Genomic DNA, 23,949 nt, shown 5'->3' with positions numbered 1-23,949 from the left:
GCTGCATTCCCCGCCCCTCCACACAACTGCCGGGAGTTGAGGAGGAGGGCGGAGATAACATCCCTGAGTGACAGCGGCTGGCTGCAATGATACAGCCGCCGCTGCTCACTAATTAATGCACAGAATGGGTATAATTTTACCCGGGCGCTCATGGATTTCACCCGGGTGGCCCGCCCGGGTAAAAAGCTCTGGGGAGAACACAATTAGATCTGTCCTTCTACTCCTAAAAATGACTCTTAGATATCCCAAGGTTTTATTTTATATATAAACATTTACAAAGCAGATTCAATGTTTCATAGTCTCTGCTCAATTGCAGTTTCTCAAGAGTCCCAGGGTCAAAATACATAAACTAGTGACCTTTTTATCTTTTCCTCTCACCGTAAAAAACCCAGGTATCTGCTTAGGAAAGTGTTTTATAGCTGTAATTTGTTATCAGTGAGCTGACTGATTCCTGACTGGAGAAAAACTATCAGTTCCAGAGCTAATTATAAACTCTTTCAGGGAGGGAAAAAGGAAAAGGAGCACAGCATAAGTGTCTGTATGCTTGCCACTGTCTATACATATGTCCTGTCACATGTCATCTCTGGTACACTTTAAGGGCTTGTTCACACTACAGGCGTTTTTGGCATTTTTTCAAGTGCAGGCGATTTTTAAAATGGCTCCCAAAGCGCATGTGCAATGAATGTCCATGAGAAGGTTCATATCAGTGCGGTTCGTGCGCTGTGTGTTCAGCATATATTTTCTGGGTCAAAGAGTTCACTTCTTGACTTGTGTCAGGAAGTGAATTAAAAAGCGCTTACAAAAGCGCTTTTCACAAAAACGGAACGCCCACGCAAGCGCCTGGAATAAAAAAAATGCTAAAACAAAACGCTAACGCGAGTGGAATGCAATGTGAACGAGCCTTAAGTGTGTAACTGTGGCTACCCACAATGCACTACTACTGAATATGCAAATTATCTCTTTATGTCTCTGAAGCCAGCCTTATATCCAGAATCACTAGAGTATAGCAAGCTTATAGGTTATACATATTACAGAACCACACCATCCCAACATGCAGACAGGATTTTTCAGAATTGTGGTCCTCCTCAGTGTATGGCAGGGATTGATGTGGCTCTATGGGATAGGGCTTGGACCAGTATAACACAGTAACAAAGCAGCTCGGGGTGACCCAAATCCACTAGGCAAGTATAGGGGACTAAAAGAGACTTCTTAAAACACCAGCAGTTCTGGATGTAAGCCTGGCTTCAGGGGCATAAAGAGAGAATTTGCATATTCAGTAGTAGTGCATTGTGGGTGACCATACTAAGCATTGCTTTTTAGTAGGAGGCCTCTGTAGCAGATGTATCTGCGAGCGCATAGGGCCAGATTCTCCTTCCCTCCATTGACCTGCATCTCAGCTGACTCCTTGGTAAGCAGCATCTAGCACTTGTTACATGCATGCCATGGTACTTTAATAATTTATCCCAGCATTAGCTGACTTTTTGGCAATCACTTTTTCCTGATTGATCATCCCTATAGGGATATTTTGAATCACTCATTTTTGCATATTTTGCATTTTTTGCATCTTTTTCTACATGGGTTCAATAGAATGATATACACCAAGTATTCTTTGATCTATTTTATCACATCATTGCATTACCAATCTGTCAGCTATGATCTTAATATTTATTCAGACATTATTTATTTATACATTTGGTCTGGAGGTGCACTGATTACAATTGATGTGTGGGACAGGTTCCCCCTCCGTCCACTGACTCTGCTGACTCCTTGGTAAGCACCTAGCACTTTTTAAATGCACGCTACAGCACTTTAATTTTGCTGCATTATTCGATGCGGTGCGATTGGCACATCACATCTAAGCACTAGCTGACTTTCTGACAAACACTTTTTCCATCCCTGTAGGATTATTTTGTTTTTTTGCTCAATTTTTATTTTTTGCACGTTTTGGCCTTTTTTCTGCAGTGATTCAATAGATTAATATATACTATGTATTTTTTGATCACATCATTGCATTACTTTGCACATCATTGCATTGCTTTGTTCTTGATATTTATTCAAACATTATTTATGCATTTGGTCTGGAGGTGCGTTGATTATAATCTGTGTATTGGAGAACTTTTAACAAGTTTTAATTGTTTTTTATGTATCAGTATTTGTTCAATAAAGTTTACTACGGTGTTTCATGGCATATAGTAGTTGTAGTTCTTCCAATTAAGGGTAGTATTTGTAGTTTATAGATTATGGTTGCCATCATTGCCATAATCCTCCAGTATGTAATATCAACCCACCCCAGTATTGCCCTTTGTTTCGCAGTACAGCCATGTCCCAACCCCCCACCCTTGTCTCAATTAGCATTGCCTTTATCATCCAGTATGTAATGTCTCCACACCCTGGTAATGCCATTTCTTACCCAGTATAGCCCTGTCCTCCCTGTGTCCCCAGCATAACCTTTATCATCCAGTATGTAATGTCCCCCACCCCAGTAATGCCATTTCTTCCCCAGTATAGCCATGCCCCTCCACCCTTGTGTCCCCCAGCATTGCCATTATCCTCCAGTATGTAATGTCCTCCCAACCCAGTAATGCCATTTCTTCCTCAGTATAGGCATGTCCCCCGTGTCCCCCAGCATTACCTTTATCCTCCAGTATGTAATGTTCTCCACCCCAGTAATGCCATTTCTTTCCCCAGTATAGCCATATCCTCCCTGTGTCCCCCAGCATAACCTTTATTCTCCAGTATGTAATGCCCCCCCCCCCCTTTCCAGTAATGCTATTTCTTCCCCAGCATAGCCATATCCACACTCCAGTATTGCTCCCTTCCCTCACCTCCATGCAGAGTAGTAAAAGGAAGGATTTATATTGGTTTATAGCTAGCTGTTACAGTGTGCTCCAGACCTCTGCTCCCATTAGCCTCACTCTGCCTCTCCTCATATCCTCATCCATCTACCACTACCAGCACTGCTGTAACATCACAGGAATGGTAACAGTGGGAGGTGGATGAGAGGAGGCCAGCTGGAGAGGAGGCAAACAGGAGGACTATGGAACACTGTGAGCAGAGTGCACAGGTAGCTGTATTCTCCTTTTTATGCTTTCATGCAATAATCTGCATGGCTCTACCACCCACAAGTGACAGGAATGGTGAGTGATGGGTGAGGGGGGATGCTGTATCGGTAGTTTCACTGGTGAAAACTGTACAACCAAATGTATCCTTCCCGTATTATCTATTAAAAGGCAGCAGCATCCTGTGCAGATTACACGACCACATCACTGACAATGGATGAGGACCAGAGTCACATGACCGGGAGGATGTTCAACCTCACCCTGGAGGTCATTTCTCTGCTGACTGGAGAGGTGAGGAGGATACTAAAACATTACATGATATCACTCTTATCTCTTTTAATAAAATACACACCTGACTAGAGAGATGAAAAGGATTCTGGGAGATCATGTGACATTATTGTTTGTCTTTTTAGAGTTTTCCTCCAGTGAAGTCTGGTAATCATGTGACCATCACGGTGCCCTCATCTCACTCCGTTATATCTGAGAGACACAAGCAGAAGATTCTGGAAGTCACCAGGAAGATGATGGAGCTGCTGACAGGAGAGGTGAGCAGTGCTTGGAATTATGGGACATTATCCAGTAACAACAAGGGATGTGTCTGGATGGTGACTGTATCATTGTGTGCTTCAGGTTCCAATGAGGTGTGAGGATGTTGCCGTATATTTCTCCACGGAGGAATGGCAGTATATAGATGAAAACAAGGACCTCTACAAGGACGCCATGAAGGAGAAACACCCGCCCCTCACCTCACTAGGTAAGAGGAGACTTTCATTTCTTATAGAGGAGAGAGCAGTATGGATGGTCCGTCTACCTTTAGGTCCATGAATATTTGGACAGAGACAGCTTTTTTCTAATTTTGGTTCATTACATTACCACAATGAATTTAGTTTCAATAGGTTTCTATTAATAATAAACATGTTAGATACAAACATATCTTTGCATATCCCCGCAGGGGTTCATCAATTTACACTTACACCATGTAAAATAACCTCATTAGGTGACAAAAGATGAACAAAGTAAATACAAAGGAGAAATATAGAGCAAAGGAAAAAAGATGAGTAGAAAGAGAAAAATAACAAATAGAAAAAGAAGTGGTAAAACTAAGTTATATTGAACAAATGTAGTTAAATATGCTCAAATGAGCTAGAAACAAACAGAGCTGCTTAGATTATCAGATATCCCAGAGGGTGTACAAGGGGTGGGAGAAAAGCAATTATAAGTGGTTAAATACCAATTAGGATAGGAGAGTGGGTCCTAGTCCCACATTATTCAGGGACAAAATCCATGGGGCCCAAATTCTCTGAAAGTTAAGCGTCGTATCCTCAACCTTAGCTAGAATATATTCACTAATCATTGTCTCTGTGATTCGGGTGTAGACTGCAGAGGGAGAGAGAGAAGGTTTTCTCCAGGAGGCAGCTAAATGTACCTTGGCTAGGCGAACAATATGCTGGACCAACCTGTGAAGCAGGAACTGAATACCGTCTGGCTTATCACCCAGGAGAATCGTGTATTGGCTGAGAGATATGGTTAGCTAGGTAACAGATTATACCTTATTCCAGATTGCTTGCCAGAATGTACCAGCGACAGGGCAAAGCCACCAAATATGCCATAGAAAGCCCATTTCACCACAGCCCCTAAAGCAAAGATGGGAGTGGAGTGGTCAATGTGGGACAGCCTTAGCGGAGTAAGGTAGTCCCTATATAACAGTTTGACTGATATTTCCAATATTATTTAATAATATAAACTACACTTCATGAGAGTCTGACAACACTTTGACCATCTAGCTTCCGACAAAGTAGAACCTATGTCCTCCTTCCACCGTCGGACCAATCCTGGATATGTTTCTTCGAGGGTCGAGGGGAGTAAGAGTGTTTCATACAAAATAGAAATTAGTCTGCCCTCGAGGTTTAGATTTACTCCAGGACTCGAACCAGGAACAGATGACAGCATCACTAGAAGATTTAATTTTTGCCAAATAGTGAAAAAGCTGTCATGAGCGAAAAAGCTCTGTTGGTGGGAACTGATGATCTTAGTTAAACTGGGAGAGGGTCATAATGTTAAAAGTAGTAACACATTTGCCCACCTTGAGATAGCCTCCATCTGTCCACCACCTAAACGGAACAGTATCGAGACCCGGTGCAAAGTCAGGGTTGTGGGTATGTGAATAGGATCCATCAGATTCGACTCGAGCTGAACCCAAAGAGGAGCCAGGGAAAATGCATTAATCTGGGCTAATTGAGAAAGCTGGGATGCATAATAGTATAGAGATAGCCTGGGGGAATTAAGTCCTCCTTCCAACCGAGGACTAGTCAACATCACATGCTTAACTAGGGTCGACTGCCAGCTCACATAAACCTATGACACGGCCTCTGGAGATTATAAATATCAGCCATGCGGGCAGGAATAGGAAGGACACGGAATAAATACATGATTCTTGGGAGAATGTTCATTTTGACAGAGTGGATCCTACCCAAGAGGGAGATTGGGAACCTTATTCAATCAGCCATGTCTGCCATGAGTTTTTAAATCATAGGGGGGTAGTTATATTTATACATTGGGGTACGGTCCTTTGTAAGGTTGATACCTAAGTGTTTTATATGAGTGCTGCGATACTGGAGTCCTAGTGTCTGAGCAAGGGAGACACTGGAGGCATTGGGGATATTAGGGCACAGAATCTCGGATTTATCTAAGTTTACTTAAGGCCTGAGATATTGGAAAAATAATTACTAAGACTAAGTAGATTCGGGATAGATGTGTGTGGGCTACTTAGCATTAAGATAACATCGTCAGCAAAGAGGCTGGCCCTGTAGGTTCTAGTTCTACAGCCTACATTAATACCATGTACAGTATGTCAGGGGAGTTTCTGATAGCACTAGCCAGAGGCTGCATGACCAGGGCAAAGAGGGCTGGGGGAAAGTGGACACCCCTGTCTAGTACCTCTTTCTATATTTATGGGGGATATTAACCATGGAGAGAAGTTTTAATGTAGCCAAGGGCAGGGAGTGGAGACCATTAATCAGAGCGTAAAACTTACCTCCAATACCAAATTTGGTCAGAACAGCCAACATAAAAGGCCAACTAATGGTATCAAAGGCCTCCACTATGTCCAAGGCTAGAAGGGCTGAAGGAATTTTACGGGAATGGACATGATACAAAGGATTTTCCTGACATTGTCCGAAGCTTGGCGAGTTGGTATAAACCTCACCTGGTCCTTATGGACTAGAGAGGGTAAACTCAGATTAAGGCTATTGACCAGCAGGGAGGTGAGTAACTTGTAATCCAAGTTTAAAAGAGAAATTGGGCGGTAGTTTTTAGTCATGAGAGGATCCCTACCTGGCTTGTGGATAATCCTAATAGTGGCTTGAAGAAATTCTGGAGGTGGCTGAGCATCATTTAAGAGGGAATTCAAGAATTTGGTAAGTGGTTGCACCAGATCATCTTCATATTTTTTGTAATAGGGAGCATTAAAGCCGTCAGGGCCTGGGGCATTCCCTCTTTTTTAGTTTTTTAATAGACTTCAGGACATCTTGTTCGGTGAAGGGGTTACTAAGGATATCATTATTAGCTTGAGAGAGGGAGGGGAATACAGATTGATTAAAGAGAACCCGAAGTGTGTTTAAAGAATGTTATCTGCATACAGAGGCTGGATCTGCCTATACAGCCCAGCCTCTGTTGCTATCCCAAACCCCACTAAGGTCCCCCTGCACTCTGCAATCCCTCATAAATCACAGCCGTGCTGTGAGGCTGTGTTTACATCTGTAGTGTCAGTCTCAGCTGCTCCCCCACCTCCTGCATAGCTCCGGTCCCTGCTCCCGTCCCTTCCCTCCAATCAGCAGGGAGGGAAGGGATGCAGGCGGGGACTGGAGTTCTGCAGGAGGCAGGGAGAGCAGCAGACTGACACTATAGAGATAAACACAGCCAGCTCTGACAAGCTGTTTGTCAGCAGCGTGGCTGTGATTTATGAGGGATTGCAGAGTGCAGGGGGACCTTAGGGGGGTTTGGGATAGCAACAGAGGCTGGGCTGTATAGGCAGATCCAGCCTCTGTATGCAGATAATATTCTTCAAACCCACCTCGGGTTCTCTTTAAGGAAGTTGTTAGTGAGGGGATGAGTGGTAGTATTGTTGGGGACCGTGTACAGTTTTTGATAGTACCTATGAAAGGCAAGAGATATGACATCAGGATTAGATGTAACTTTCCCAGCTTGGTCTCTGATCTGAGTAATCCTGTTGAGGTTCTGCTGGAGGCGAATCTTGGCAAGCCAAGTATTAGGTTTATTTAATTGGCGATAGGATCGGGCCATCCGTCGTCCATCTAAGTGCCTTCTCTGCATGTAAGGGAAAAAAATCACATCAAGTTGTAACTTAAGATCTGAGATTTACAGCGAAGGTCTCTCTGGCTGTTGATATGGATGAGGGCCAGGATTTTTTGTTCAATATTTTGAATGGCTAGAGACCTAGGCTTCTTCACTTAGGAGACTAGTTTAAATAGGTGACCCCTGACTACAGCCTTAACCACAGTGAATTTTAAACAAAATAACTGAGATGTAGTTGATGTGCAGACTTTCATCTTTAATTCAATGGAGTGAACAAAACGATTGCATAAAAATGCAAGGCAACTAAAGCATTTTTTAAAGTGACATCCATGCTAACCTAGAAATAAAAAACACATATAAGTACATAAATACTAGTTCTACTTAAATAACAGATGTCTTGCACTGTCTACGTTATGATTCCTGTGAATTTTATAAAGGAAAATCAGAGAATCCCATTCTGGACAGTTTCCATCTTGGTTACCTTGGAATGAAGCTAATCCTGACATCATTTCCTCACACATTCTTTTTTTCTCCTCTTGCTAATTGTGTATTTGTTACCCGCCCTCCTCCAAGAGTCTTCAGACACTCCCACTGAGGTCTATACTAGGAAGTGCACTGTCTTATGTCATTAGAAGGAGGGGGGAATAAAGCGCCCCCTGCCTCACCCCCACCTCCCTGCGCGCTGCGAGAAAGACACAGTCTCTCCTTCCAGCGTCGTGACCCAGAGGTCATGAAAGTGAAAGTGGACCAGGGCGGCCGACTGGATCAGGGGTTTTGGAGGCTACCTGATCGACTCAGATGCCCCAGCCCATCACCCCCCACCCTCTCCGGATCAGATAGCCTAGTTTTTTTTCTCATGAGCCCACCTCGGGCTCTATTTAAAGGCTATTTCATGGGCCGGTGTGGGCAAGTCCATTGTTATATTATCAATTAAGCAGATAAAAGGCCGGGAGTTGATTCGAGATGAGGTATTAACATTTGGAGGATTTTGCTGTGAATGGACAACATGTGATCAAAGGAGCTCTCCATGCATGTGAAAGAAGCCATCCTTAAGCTGCGAAAACAGAAAAAAGCCCATCCCAGAAATTGCTGTAATATTACAAGTGGCAAAATCTATCGTTTGGTACATCCTGAGAAAGAGAGCAAGCACCGTTGAGCTCAGCAATGCAAAAAGACCTGGACGTCCACGAAAGACACCACTGGTGGATAATCACAGAATCATTTTCATGGTGAAGAGAAACCCCTTCACAGCATCCAACCAAGGGAACAACACTCTCCAGGGGGTAGGTGTATTGATATCCAAGTCTACCATAAAGAGAAGACTGCATGAAAGTAAATACAGAAGGTGCACTGCAAAGTGCAAGCTGCTCATAAGCACAAAAATAGAAAGGCTAGTTTTGACTTTGCAAAAGAATATCTAAAAAAGCCGCAAAGTTCTGCAAAAAACATTCATTGGACAGACGAATCCAAGATCAACCTCTACCAGAATGATAGCAAGAAAAAATGATGTGACACAGGACAGAAGCAGCTGAATGAATTATGAGGAGTTCAGAGACATGCTGTCTGCTCAAATCCAGCTAAATGCAGTGAGATTGATTGGGCGGCATTTTATGATGCAGGTGGACAATGAAACATACAGCCAAAGCAAGCCAGGAGTTAATTAAAGCAAAGAAGTGCAAAATTCTTGGCCAAGTCATTAACCTGATCTTTACACAGTTGAGCATAAATTTTACTTGTTGAAGATTAAACTTTGGACTGAGAGGCCCACAACAAACCACAACTGAGAGCTGCTGCAGTAAAGGCCTGGCAGAGCATTAAAGAGGAGGAAACCCAGCATCTGGTGATGTCCATGAGTTCTGTCATTGCCAGCAAAGGGTTTTCAATCAAGTATTAGAAATGAACATTTTATTTCCAGTTATTTAATTTTTCCAATTACTTAGGAGCCCCTGAAATGAAATAATTTGTGAAAAGAATGCTTTAGTTGCCTCACATTTTTATGCAATTGTTTTGCTCACCCCACTGAATTAAATCTGAAAGTCTGGCCTTCAACTGCAGCTGAGTTGTTTCATTTGAGGGCCCTTTCACACGGGGGCGGAGCTGTATTTTTACCACACCCCACCGCCGGGCAATGAAAGTCTATGGAGGCTTTCATAATTCTGTGGTACATGGCTAAGCGATAGACCTTAACGGTGCAGTGATACATCCACTTGCGGCAATCTGCGTCGTCCCGGAAGTCATGTTAGTCTATGGCGACGGGTGGATTTTAAAACAATTACCAACGTGACATTGCGGCGTGCATGCGCGGAATCTTATTTTAACAATACGCTTCCACATACCCGAAGCAGGAAGTGACGACAGGCAAGCACGCATCACTTCCTGCTTAGCCAGTGGCCAGACAGGGAGCACCATGCAATAGCGCGGTGTTCCCTGAAGGCCTGTTTTTGAAGGTGCGATGTGGTGCGTCGGGCGCGATGCACCACAGCGCCAACACTAATTTACAGTGGGAAACCAGCCTAAAATTCATTGTGGTGATGTACAGAACCAAAACTAAAAAAAAGTTGTCTCTGTCCAATTATTTATGGATGCAACTGTAGATCCCCCCATTATCTGATAATCACATGGAGACAATGTTTAATCAGTGTGTGTTTCCTACAGATGGATCCAGTAACAGAAACCCACCAGAGAGATGTACAGGTCCTCTTTATTCCCGGGATTGCACACAGGAAGACCTTACCATCCCCCACCATGATCAGGTAGGGGGGACTGAGGGCCATCAGAGGGCGCGCTGTAAAAACAGTGCTGGAGATTTGGGTGCAGCCAGCGCCGCCGTACGCCTTAATGGGATATTACAGCTATAGTGGTGCTCAGTGAGTAATTTGGGCGATGTTGGGATTTGTACAGGAGCAGGGTGAGCCGTTTTCTTGCTTTACTCTGCGTCCAAATCTTCCAGTGGCCTAATTGTATGTACATCATCAGAGACCCCAGACTGTGTGACATTGTTTCCTGCTGTGTCTGCTGTTATCCGTGTTCACAATTTAACCACATAACGTCCGTGATGGGCGGACGCAATGACTGGGCCTAAACGACCGTTGCCAGCCTGCGGGGGGGGCATGGTTATGCGGCGATCGCGTCACTGGTGACGCGATCGGCCGCCGGCAATTTTTTTTACACGCAATTGTCCATTTACAGAGATATTTCTCCCACCCAGCATGGGTATGTGTAAAAATACACCCCAAAACACATTATACTACTTCTCCTGAGTACGGCGATACCACATGTGTGACACTTTTTTGAAGCCTAACTGCGCTAAGGGGCCCAAAGTCCAATGAGCACTTTTAGGCTTTACAGGGGTGCTTACAATTTAGCACCCCCCAAAATGCAAGGACAGTAAACACACCCCACAAATGACCCCATTTTGGAAAGTAGACACTTCAAGGTATTCAGAGAGGGGCATGGTGAGTCCGTGGCAGATTTCTTTTTTTTTTGTCACAAGTTAGCAGAAATTGAAACTTTTTTTTTTTTTTTTTTTTTTTTGGTCACAAAGTGTCATTTTCTGCTAACTTCTGCTAAAATCTTCTATGAACTCACCATGCCTCTTAGTGAATACTTTGGTATGTCTTCTTTCCAAAATGGGGTCATTTGGGGGGTATTTATACTATCCTGGAATTCTAGCCCCTCATGAAACATGACAGGTGGTCAGAAAAGTCAGAGATGGGAAAACTCACTTTTTGCACCATAGTTTGTAAACGCTATAACTTTTACCCAAATCAATAAATATACACTGAATGTTTTTTTTTTTTTTTTTAAATAATCAAAGACATGTAGCACAATAAATTTGGACAAAAGGGTATACAGAAATTTTACTTTATTTGACAAATTTTATCACAGAAAGTAAAAAAAACATTTTTTTGACAAAATTCATGTCTTTTTTGATGAATATAATAAAAACTAAAAATCGCAGCAGCAATCAAATAGCACCAAAAGAAAGCTGTTTTAGTGACAACAAAAGGAGGTAAAATTCATTTAGATAGTAGGTTGTATGACCGAGCAATAATCCGTGAAAGCTGCAGTGGTCTGAATGGAAAAAAAGGCTCTGGTCCTTAAAGAGACACTGAAGCGAGAATAAATCTCGCTTCTTGTCTCATAGTCAGCAGGGGCATGTGTGCCCCTGCTAAAACGCCGCTATCCCGCGGCTAAACGAGGGTCCCTGACCCCCCAACCCTCCCCCCCTGTAAAATCTACGACCAACTTTGCTGCTCTTGAGGCAGGGCTAACGGCTGCAGCCCTGCCTCTAGTCGCGTCTATCAGCGGCGCATCGCCGCCTCTCCCCCACCCCTCTCAGCGAAGGAAGACTGAGAGGGGTGGGGGAGAGGCGGAGATACGCGCTGACAGACGCGCGTGAGGCAGGGCTGCAGTGGTTAGCCCTGCCTTAATCCGGAATAGGGGATGCGCTGCTCGGAGGGGATTTCGGGGGGTAAGGGACCCCCGTTTAGCCGCGGGATAGCGGCGTTTTAGCAGGGGCACACATGCCCCTGCTGACTATGAGGTCTGAAGCGAGATTTATTCTCGCTTCAGACTCTCTTTAAGGGGCGAAAAGACTGTGGTCCTTAAGTGGTTAAATTGCCTCTCATTTTGTGCACTTAGGGGGGAAAACATGTAAACGCTGTGGTTTCAGAGGAAGAACTAGAGACATCCGTGAGGAGTGATCAGCAGCCTATGGAGGAGGGAGAGATTATTACTGGGATGAGCATTGGTGAGTGATAAAAGAATGTGAGGGATGTTTTGGGGGAGATTGAAGTGAAAAGTAGCTGGAAATTCCTTCTGCTAATAGAACTATGACAAGAGCAATTATGTTATCCTAAACAGAAGGTATTTGCAAGCATTCAGATTCCCATGAGCAAGGAGTTACCCCCATTGGGCAAGTGCACACCAGAGCAGGTTCTGCAGCATTTTTTAAAACGCTTGCAGGGGAAGACTAAAATAAACCTTAAAAAGCAAGGTCAAATTAACCTTTAAAGGGAAAAAATACTTCCTGACTCCAGGTGGCAGCCAGATAAAATCTCTGGATCTACTTTGCTTGTAATTAACTAGTAATTATAACTGTGGATGTCCTTCAATGCAAGGAAAGCATCCAAACCCCTTTTAAATGCAAATATAGAATTTAGTTGCCTGTCTTTGTACCTGTTCTAGTATGTCAATGTCCTTCCTTTAGAGTGGTGCCCAAAACTGTATCCCATACTCCAGATGTGGCATTACAAGTGATTTATACAGAGGGAGTAGTATACTGGCATCTCGTGATTTTGTTTCCATTTTATGCATCCCAGAATTGTATTTGCTTTAGCTGTTGCTGCTTGGCATTGAATATGGTTGTTTAACTTGTGCCAAGCAGTATTCCCAAGTTGTTTCTCCAAGTCTGATGTTCCCAGCTTTAAAGGGTAACTGAAGCAAGAGGAATATGGAGGCTGCCATATTTATTTCCTTTTAAGAAATACCAGTTGCCTGGCTACCCTGCTTATCCTTTGCCTGTAAGGGCCCGTTTCCTCTAGCGTGGAAACCGAGCCAAATTCAGGGAGTTTCCCCGCAGGCAAACCGCGCGGAGAAACTCTGCCATAGGAAACTATGGCGCCGCCGGCCGAATTGCCTACCTTAGCGATTCGGCCGACATTGCCGTCAGTTTCCATGTGGAAGGCTGCGAATTCTGGGATTCTTCAGCGTTTCCGCTGACCAGGAAGTGCCACTACGCGTCTCGCAGCCGCGCGCAGTGGCTAGTGGAGACGGGCCCTCATACTTTTAGCCATAGACCTTAAAACAAGCATGCAGCAGATCAGGTGTTTCTGATATTATTGTCAGATCTGACAAGATTAGCTGCATGCTTGTTTCTGGTGCTATTCAGACACTACTGCAGCCTAATAGTCCAAAAGGGCTGCCAGGCAACTGGTATTGTTTAAAAGAAAATACATATAGCAGCATCCATATTCTTCTCACTTCAGTTGTCCTTTAAGCCATGTATCTCATATGTTGCTCTACCATTGGCACGTCCAAAGTGCATGACCTTACATTTATCTATATTACATTTCATCTGCCATCTGTCTGCCCATATAGCCATGCTGTTGAGATCATTTTGTAATATGTCACCATCCTGCTTAGTGTTTATAATTCTGCATAATTTTGTGTCATCTGTAAAGATGGCAAATTACTCTGTATCTCTGTATTCTATCCACTAGATCATTAATAAATAGATTGAAAAGAATTGGACTTAGTACTGACCCTTGCGGCACCCCACTGCTAACAGTTTCGTGTTTGATTATGACCCATTTACCACCACTCTGCCTTCTGTTCCACAACTAGTTCTCTATCCTCATACATACATTTTCTCCTATGAGAATGATGTGCACATTGAACGTAGAGATGTTGTCTGTTACCTGTAAACCTGATTTAGGCCATGCAGGAAGAATGTGTAATAAAGGAGGAATCCCCTTATTCTCCTGCAGAGTATCTGCACATCACTCTTACACATACCTACAGTTAGATTGCCTAGAGCCTGATGGATGTCTTTGTTCCTATCTGCACCCTCTACATGTACTCTTACAAAGGACTAGTTTTGATTTCTATTTAACAGCTCAACAGCTATATCCAAAGTGTAGTTAAAATGCATCTCTGGTGTACATAAAAAAACCCAAAAAACACAGAGGTGCACAAATGCTTAAAAGTTAGAGTGTCCCAACACATTGTCTATTTAATAAGATTCACTGGAACACCATATCAGGTGTGTTCCAGTGCATAGATCTGCCCTCTTGCAGAAAATGGCCCTGGCTGTTTTTCTTTCGGGTATAGAAAAGGTAGAGGCCTTTTTCTGCAAGGTGACAGGGCTACACGCTGGAACCCACCGGATATGGGGCTCCATTGAATCTTATTATACAGACAGTATGATGGGGCATTCAGCCAAAAGGAGCTTTCTGTTCCTAAAAGCAGACGCCATCTTAATATAGCGCTAAAATTCCTAAGCTTGGGCAGTGATGAAATGCCTTTTATGTTACATACTTGCAATCAACAAGATTGTTATATGCAAATAAGAAGAATTGGAGTTGAGGAGTCGAAGTTGGTGGTATCATAAACTGAGGATGTAAAACAATAGATGGCACGCACACCTTGTAAATTCAATGCAAACAAGTTAAACAAGTCACTCAAAAGGAGTGTAAAAGATCTGTACAAAATATACATACAAACATCAAATATACCACCAGAATCATGACACATGAAAATATATAAGTGGCACTATACACAAAGTATAACTATTGCCATATATCGCTCAGAGCAAGTGAACAATGCCTGGGTCCACAAATACTGGATGCCAGAAAGTTAATGGAACATAAGACCAAAGCATAGCAGATAAATACAGAACAATCATAGTGACTGAAGGAGACACCGCTATATTACCCATGTCATTAAAGTATTGATGCTGATAGGTATATCTGGATGTGCATCCTAATTTTTGTCTTTCTGTATCATAAACTGAGGAGTCTGAGGGATTGATTCACAAAGCAGTGCTAACTGTTAGCACGCTTGTGAACAGCCCTTTATCACGCCTAAAACCTCTTTGCACGCACTAATTAGCAAAATCCTGCACGCAAATCTTTGCGTGCGCAAAGGCCGGTGCGCGCAAAACGTCGCACACGGCGCACCCTATGCGCCTATAAGGTCGCATTGGATGAGCCCTAAACGTCGCATCCATGCGACGTTTAGGATGCATCCAATGCGACCTTATAGGCACATAGGGTACGCCATTTTTGTTGCACCCGGTGCAATATTTTGCGCACACCGACCTTTGCACGCAAAGTTTTGCGCGTGGGACTTTGCGCGCGATCTTATTCAGCTTGGTGCGTGCTAACTACTTAGCACCCTAGTTAGCACGCCCAAAGCCTTAAGGCGTGCTAACTAGGTTAGCAACAAATAGTGAATCAGGCCCTGAGTCTCAGTTGGAGTGGGATGATTTTTGTACCAACTCCACAGTCCTTCTTACAGGTCTTTAGTTTTCCGGTAGTTCTGATCTTTTTCCTTTCTTAAATAAGGACATCAGCTTTATGCCAGTCATAGGGAACTGACACACTTGACAGAGAATTGTCTCATCAAGCTTTACAATTTACCGCTTTTCCATGTATGGCCATTGCTTTATGTGTATGGAGGTCAATAAGATGTAAATAACTCCAACTTGTATGGAAATGTAATGCAAATTGTATGCAGCTAATCACACTTGTCAGGAAATGCATCTGATTGGCCAAATTCCAATCTATATAAAATTTGCATGCAGGGAAAAGTTATTGTCATGTGATTGGCCGCCTGTAATGAGCACAACCTTCTGTAATGCTCTGTCAGGCTGATAACTAGTGATGGTCAGCGACACGCTAATAACTCTGAGATGGTGCAACTTGTATGCTAATTACATGCAAAGCTATGCAGCTGCTGCATTAGGTGCATTTCCAATCTCCATAAATGTTGCACCAACTTAGAATTATTCACTGAACATCCCTAATGATAATTATTCTTCCCCTCAGAATTCTCTTCAAGAAGTGATGATGTTTCTCTATTTGCAGGGCAGAGTCCCAGCATCAGGAACCTCTCAGAGACTCGTCTCTCTGTATCCACAGACTGTACAACGGATGATGATGACATTGGACAAGAGGCTCCTGCAGATATCCTAGTTACCCCAAATATTCCCCCAGACTCCCCTCAGCTGTCTAACTCTGAGGGGTCTCATGCCCATCAGAGCTCTCCCTCTGCTGGAGGGTCTCATTCCTTTTCCACTTGTGGGAAATGTTTTATTCAGAAGTCACACCTTGTCACACATGAGAGATCTCACAGTGATAAGAAGCCCTATTCATGTGCTGAGTGTGGGAAATGTTTTGTATGGAAATCGCAACCTGTCACACATGAGAGATCTCACACTAGTTTGAAAACCTATTCATGTGCTGAGTGCGGGAAATGTTTAAAGTTTAAAACACTGCTTATCAGACTTGAGAGATGTCACACTGATGAGAAGCCCTATTCATGTGCTGAGTGTGGGAAATGTTTTGGACGTAAATCACATCTTGTCAGACATAATAGATCTCACACCGGTGAGAAGCCCTATTCATGTGCTGAGTGTGGGAAATGTTTTGGACATAAATCACATCTTGTCAGACATAAGAGATCTCATAGTGGTGAGAAACCCTATTCATGTGCTGAGTGTGGAAAATGTTTTAGTGAGAAAGGACACCTTATCAATCATGAGAGATCTCACACTGGTGAGAAGCCCTATTCATGTGCTGAGTGTGGGAAATGTTTTGGGCAGAAATCAAACCTTGTCAGTCATGAGAGATCTCACGCTGGTGAGAAGCCCTATTCATGTGCTGAGTGTGGGAAATGTTTTGGGTATAAATCAATCCTTGTCAGTCACGAGAGATCTCACACTGGTGAGAAGCCCTATTCATGTGCTGAATGTGGAAAATGTTTTGTGTATAAATCAGATCTTGTCACACATGAGAGATCTCACACTGGTGAGAAGCCCTATTCATGTGCTGAGTGTGGGAAATGTTTTGGGTGTAAATCAGATCTTGTCACACATGAGAGATCTCACACTGGTGTGAAGCCCTATTCATGTGCTGAGTGTGGGAAATGTTTTGGGTGTAAATCAAATCTTGTCGCACATGAGAGATCTCACACTAGTGTGAAGCCCTATTCATGTGCTGAGTGTGGGAAATGTTATGAGCATAAATCACAGCTTGTCAGTCATGAGAGATCTCACACTGGTGAGAAGCCCTGTTAATGTGTTTAGTGTGGGAAATGTCTTGGCCACAAGTGTTGTTTTCCAATATTTGTCTGTTCTTTACAACCCCCTGCCTGGGGTATGATATGTTACTTGTTGTAAGTTTTTCTATCCTAAGATAGCAATATTTTCTTGCATTAATAAAACTGTTGGAACAAAAACAAGTGTATTTTTTTATTTAGCTCATGGAAACATCTTTACACAGAATTCTGAGGACTGACTCTGTCACACTATTTAAGTGCATTGGTAAGTGAAAGCATTAAATCCCCTGAACTGAGGTTCCATGATGAGATATAGGCAATTTCCCTAAACCACTCTGACAGAGTGGGCACGTTTTCCAACTTCCAATGTCTACTTTTAAACATTCTTGCTGGTTTTATGAGATGTCTGTAAAGTGATCTCGTCTGCTTTTAGACTATACTGGATATTATGTGGTAGATACCTACTTGGATCCTCTGAGGGTTCTCCCCTTTTATCTTTTTATGTAACATTTTACACCCTCCCAAAATGGTTGAAGGCACTGTTTGATATGCTGGGGGGGTCATACTTTCTGACTATCCAGCACAACAAGGCTAAGATAATGGAAGAGGCTACACAGGCTGCTCAGAGCAACTGCAGCTCTGGGCTTCTGATAAGCCGCAATGGTAGAGCAGTGCGATGTTGTGCTGCTCTTGCGATAGCAAACATTCAGACAGATACAAGACAGACTGGAATGAGGTAGCCAATAGCAACCACAGCAATGGCTACCTGCAAGGACAGGACTAGGAAGACAGAGGCTGACAGAATGAATGCTTCCTAATCTAGTCACTATCTCAGTGACAGCAAGCATTCACAAAGACAAGAGTGAGGTAACCAATACCAACCGCAGCAATGGCTACCTCGCAAGGACAGGACAGAATCGTCAGGCAATAGCAGAGTCAAAAAGGCAGGCAAAAGTAAATACACAGACAAATATACAATAGATATGATTTGCTAGTGAATTACAATTTACAGCTATCAATGAAACTACAAATGACTGACTAACATATGTATATATCGGCGATGAACCAATATATAACATAAGCAAGGAACACTGGCTAGGATCAGGAGCAATACAGCGAACAAGGCTAGGCAATAAAAAAAAATCTCTATACTAGAAATATACAGTGTATATACAGTGTATATACCGTATATACAGTGGGTTGCAAAAGTAATCGCCCCCCTTGAAGTTTTCCACATTTTGTCACATTACTGCCACAAACATGAATCAATTTTATTGGAATTCCACATGAAAGACCAACACAAAGTGGTGTACATGTGAGAAGCGGAACGAAAATCATACATGATTCCAAACATTTTTTACAAATAAATAACTGCAAAGTGGTGTGTGCATAATTATTCGGCCCCCTTTGATCTGAGTGCAGTCAGTTGCCTATAGACACCTTATGAGTGCTATTGACTAAATAGAGAGCACCTGTGTGCAATCTAATGTCAGTACAAATACAGCTGCTCTGTGAGGGCCTCAGAGGTCGTCTAAGAGAATATTGGGAGCAACAACACCGTGAAGTCCGAAGAACACACAAGACAGGTCAGGGATCAAGTTATTGAGAAATTTAAAGCAGGCTTAGGCTACAAAAGGATTTCCAAAGCCTTGAACATCCCACGAAGCACTGTTCAAGCGATCATTCAGAAATGGAAGGAGTATGACACAACTGTAAACCTACCAAGACAAGGCCATCCACCTAAACTCACAGGCCGATCAAGGAGAGCGCTGATCAGAAATGCAGTCAAGAGGCCCATGGTGACTCTGGACGAGCTTCAGAGATCTACAGCTCAGGTGGGAGACTCTGTCCATAGGACAACTATTAGTCATGCACTGTACAAAGTTGGCCTTTATGGAAGAGTGGCAAGAAGAAAGGCATTGTTAACAGAAAGCTTAAGAAGTCCCGTTTGCAGTTTGCCACAAGCCATGTGGGGGACACAGCAGAAGGTGCTCTGGTCAGATGAGACCAAAATGGAACTTTTTGGCCAAAATGCAAAACGCTATGTGTGGCAGAAAACTAACACTGCACATCACTCTGTACACACCATCCCCACTGTCAAATATGTTGGAGGCAGCATCATGCTCAGGGGGTGCATCTCTTCAGCAGGGACAGGGAAGCTGGTCAGAGTTGATGGGAAGATGGATGGAGCCAAATACAGGGCAAACTTGGAAGAAAACCTCTTGGAGACTGCAAAAGACATGAGACTGGGGCTGAGGTTCACCTTCCAGCAGGACAATGACCCTAAACATAAAGCCAGGGCAACAATGGAATGGTTTAAAACAAAACATATCCGTGTGTTAGAATGGCCCAGTCAAAGTCCAGATCTAAATCCAATCCAGAATCTGTGGCAAGATCTGAAAACTGCTGTTCACAAACGCTGTCCATATACTGACTTGAGCTGGAGCTGTTTTGCAAAGAAGAATGGGCAAGGATTTCAGTCTCTAGATGTGCAAAGCTGGTAGAGACATACCCTAAAAGACTGGCAGCTGTAATTGCAGCAAAAGGTGGTTCTACAAAGTATTGACTCAGGGGGCCGAATAATTACGCACACCCCACTTTGCAGTTATTTGTAAAAAATGTTTGGAATCATGTATGATTTTCGTTCCACTTCTCACGTGTACACCACTTTGTATTGGTCTTTCACGTGGAATTCCAATAAAATTGATGCATGTTTGTGGCAGTAATGTGACAAAATGTGGAAAACTTCAAGGGGGCCGAATACTTTTGCAAGCCACTGTATGTCCCCGTGGGAAATATATAAATCGTAGCTCCACAGGATAACTGAACTAAGACAAGGAATATATTTTACAATATCAAGGGACCCAGTAACAGCTTAGACAGAGTTGAAACTATGACGGGCCGGGGTCTAACAGGGGAGGCAGACTTTTATGCTGGCATCAGCCAATGGATGCATGCATGCAAATCTCCACACAGCTGAATGGTAATCACTCAATCCTGAGCTGGCCTGAATACCATTTGCTAGCTGAAAGACCATCATAACACATGCATGCAGTACTATGCAAGAACATGCATGCAGGAAATCCAGGGCTATCTGGCTGTAGTTCAGCTGTAGTAAACCATTGGTGGAATGATGACAGCATTCTGAGCTGCCCAGAACTGCAGAGCAATTGCAAATGACAATGTGACTCATTGCGAATGCACAACCGAATGCAGGCTGACAAGTCAGAACTGTCCATTTGCGGCTCCACCTGCAATGGACAGAACACGCCACAGTACCCCCCCCCCCCTCCTTAAAAGGCGGCTTCCAGATGCCTGTAGAAACTGGCATAATTCTCCTGAACCACCCAAACCATAAAAATCAGATACGGAAAATCCAGCAAACTGATCTGACTGATAACTCATGAAGGTCGCGGACAGCCCGACAAGACCAAATTCCAGAATCAGTCTCACCAAGACTAGACCAATCGGAACCAAAACCTACAGAACCATGCCCATCAGTACTACAAGCCCCAGTGTGATACCCATTAGAACCGTGATTTCCAGGAACAAGCCCCCCAAAACTCTCTGAGCGATACCCACTACCTTCCAGGGACTGTCCAAAAATGCCAAACCTTTTGCAATGCCCACCGGAACTGTCCTTACCAACACAATACCCACTGTTGAACCAGTCCAAGGCACCAGGACAAGTTTTCTCAGAGATCTGCCAGAACACTTTGAAGCTCCATAGAGATCCCAAAAGGTTAGAACGCCCCTTAGGCTCACATGGGGAACTATCAAGAATCCCTATGGAACCTAGGGCAATTCCAGAGTCAGGGTTACAAGGACAAACATCAGGATCAGGGCTTTCAGGGACCAGAACCATATCTGGGCATGCAGGCAGACTCTGGGCATGCATGCATCTCCATGGCAGCATACAGATGGGCAGTTCTCCGCCTCCAACTGCCAGATAGGACTAATTTGAATATAAAAGGAGCTCCACCCAACAGCTATCATTCCTTAGAATTTTGACTGAGCCGCCTGCAGAGGGCGGGGCTGTATGCTGCCATGGAGATGTTCCAGGGAAAGGAAAATTACGGTAGGTAAGTATTCAATTTTCCTGTTTCCCTGGACTCTCCATGGCAGCATACAGATGGGCATTAACTAGAAAGAAAAACCAACAAAGGGCGGGAGTGCAGGCACACAAATTTAATGTACAGTATATACAAGAAAAAATTAACAAACAGAAGAGTTAGATGTCAATGAAATAATTTCCTTTCTAAAGGCACTTGAAGACAAGATCGCAGGCTCTATCTTGTAGTATTTTATGAAGGTGTGGCTAGAGGCCCAATTTGCTGCTCGACATATGGTGTCTAAGGAAACCTTCGCAAGGGAAGCCCAAGAAGCCGCCATTCCTCTGGTGGAATGCGCACAGATCTGCTGAGGAGGAGTCAAATTCTTTGCTCTGTATGCATCTTGTATAATTCTTAAAGAGAACCCGAGGTGTGTTTAAAGAATGTTATCTGCATACAGAGGCTGGATCTGCCTATACAGCCCAGCCTCTGTTGCTATCCCAAACCCCACTAAGGTCCCCCTGCACTCTGCAATCCCTCATAAATCACAGCCGTGCTGTGAGGCTGTGTTTACATCTGTAGTGTCAGTCTCTGCTGCTCCCCCGCCTCCTGCATAGCTCCGGTCCCTGCCCCCGTCCCTTCCCTCCAATCAGCAGGGAGGGAAGGGATGCAGGCGGGGACCGGAGTTCTGCAGGAGGCGGGGAGAGCAGCAGACTGACACTATAGAGATAAACACAGCCAGCTCTGACAAGCTGTTTGTCAGCAGCGTGGCTGTGATTTATGAGGGATTGCAGAGTGCAGGGGGACCTTAGGGGGGTTTGGGATAGCAACAGAGGCTGGGCTGTATAGGCAGATCCAGCCTCTGTATGCAGATAATATTCTTCAAACCCACCTCGGGTTCTCTTTAAGGTCCGTACACACGCCGGACTGCAGGCACCGATGGGTCCATCGTCACCTCCCGCTGGGCGGGCGGGCGTTCCAGCGACAGTCCGGCGTGTGTACAGTCTGTCTGCAGACTGATACGGCTGTTTCTGAGCGATCCGCCCGGCGGAACGCTCAGAAACAGCCTAATCAGTCCGCCGACAGACTGTACACATGCCGGACTGTCGCTGGAACGCCCGCCCAGCAGGAGGTGACGACGGACTCGACGTTGCCTGCAGTCCGGCGTGTGTACGGACCTTTACTAACCAACCCGCAATAACTCTTGCAGAAGCTGGCTTTCCTTTGTTTAATCCTTGCGGAACAATTAACAGTCTGTCAGTGGTCCTGAAGGAACTAGTTACCAATATGTAATGCTTAATGAGAGACACCGGATCCAATGGATGAGGTAAATCAAGATCTTGTTGACTTTTCAAGGCTGGAAAAGTCCATTCTTGATTAAAATGGTATGACGTTGGGGGGCGGAGCCAGCAATGGAGGAGTGAAGACGTGCTGCTGCTGAGCTCCCGGGCCCGCATGTTGAAATAGCTATATTTCAAGCACTTTCACCAACATTTCTCGGCTAAAGTGGCATGGACAGGGGGAAGAGGAGTAAGGCCAAGGATCGTGCACCTCAGACCCCTTCTCAGAGACCAGTTACCCGCTATTTCCAGAAGATTGTCCCCGGCACGGAGGCCTCCAAGATGGCGGACGAGCCTTCTTCCGCACCTCCAGCCGCTGAACAAGCCAGCGCAAGTCTCACAACCTTGAGCGGGTTGGAGGATATCTAGAGATACCTGAGGAGCCTTCCTACTAAACAGGACCTCAATGAACAGACGGAGCGTATCGTCTCCTCTACGAGGGCGGAGATCTCGGGGATCCGCTCCGACATTGCAGGCCTGAATGACCGGGTATCCACCACGGAGGCGGACATTGCGCAACTCAGGGCGGAGGTTGCCACCCTTAAGGCAGATAAGGAGAAGCAACGGATCTCCACACAGACCCTCCGGGCGCAGATGGAGAATATGCAGAATAGGGGACGCCGCAACAATATCCGGGTCCGTGGTCTGCCTGAATCAGTCGAGGCGGACGCCATCTTGCCTGCCCTACGCACTATCTTTAATGGCGTGCTCAACCGCCCTGCGGATCAGAAGATTAAGTTCGATCGGGCGCATAGAGCCCTTCGGGCTATGCCCTCCGCCCAAGACCAGCCACGAGATGTCATTTGCCGGCTCCACAACTACAAGGATAAGGAGGACATCATGATTGCAGCGCGTGACAAGGGCCCGCTGACATGGGAGGACTCCACGGTCGTCCTCTATCAGGATCTGGCTCCTTCCACACTGGCCCAACGCCGTGCCCTGCGCCCTCTTTTGCAGGTTATGCAGAACTCCGGGGTGAAGTATCGGTAAGGCTTCCCGTTCCAGCTGATCGGCCAGAAAGGATCCACAGCTAGTGTGCTGTGCTATCCTGGTGACATTACCTCCTTTACTCAGGCCCTTTCTTTGCCATCCGTGGACCTCCTGGATTGGGACCCTGATGTTGCTTACTCTGATCGCCTGCAGAAGCCGAAGAAAGCTAAATAAGCTGGACCGGGTTGTGAGTACTGTCTTCTATGGATGGCTGACTCTCTGTTTTTTGTGCTGCCTTTCCCGGTAAGATGTTCATCTCCTCTGATGCACCCTTTCAGGGTCTGTTTGTACTATCAATACCCCTCTCATTGTATTATCTCCCATGATGGATACCTCACTTGTCCTTGTGTGACTTTCTCTGCGGACTCTATTAGGCCTTGAGACTGCCTCACCTGGGCCCATCTGGATGTG

At 44.6% G+C, this 23,949-nt stretch overlaps 1 protein-coding gene across 1 annotated transcript in view; it reads left to right on the top strand.

Annotated features, from left to right (window-relative positions):
• LOC137537044 (zinc finger protein 585A-like) overlaps positions 1-23,949 on the top strand; it is a 126,516-nt gene that overhangs the window by 57,261 nt on the left and 45,306 nt on the right. Inside the window, exons 9-14 of the mRNA XM_068259193.1 lie at positions 3,231-3,350; positions 3,473-3,604; positions 3,690-3,813; positions 10,029-10,126; positions 12,018-12,126; positions 15,965-16,965. Of these exons, the coding sequence (XP_068115294.1) occupies positions 3,231-3,350; positions 3,473-3,604; positions 3,690-3,813; positions 10,029-10,126; positions 12,018-12,126; positions 15,965-16,965 (1,584 nt within the window). The remainder of the gene's footprint in view (positions 1-3,230; positions 3,351-3,472; positions 3,605-3,689; positions 3,814-10,028; positions 10,127-12,017; positions 12,127-15,964; positions 16,966-23,949) is intronic.

Source organism: Hyperolius riggenbachi, chromosome 10, assembly GCF_040937935.1.
Source record: "Hyperolius riggenbachi isolate aHypRig1 chromosome 10, aHypRig1.pri, whole genome shotgun sequence".
NCBI lineage: Eukaryota > Metazoa > Chordata > Amphibia > Anura > Hyperoliidae > Hyperolius > Hyperolius riggenbachi.
The sequence above is the reverse complement of the archived record's forward strand: the minus strand, read 5'-3'. Positions and strand labels throughout refer to the sequence as shown.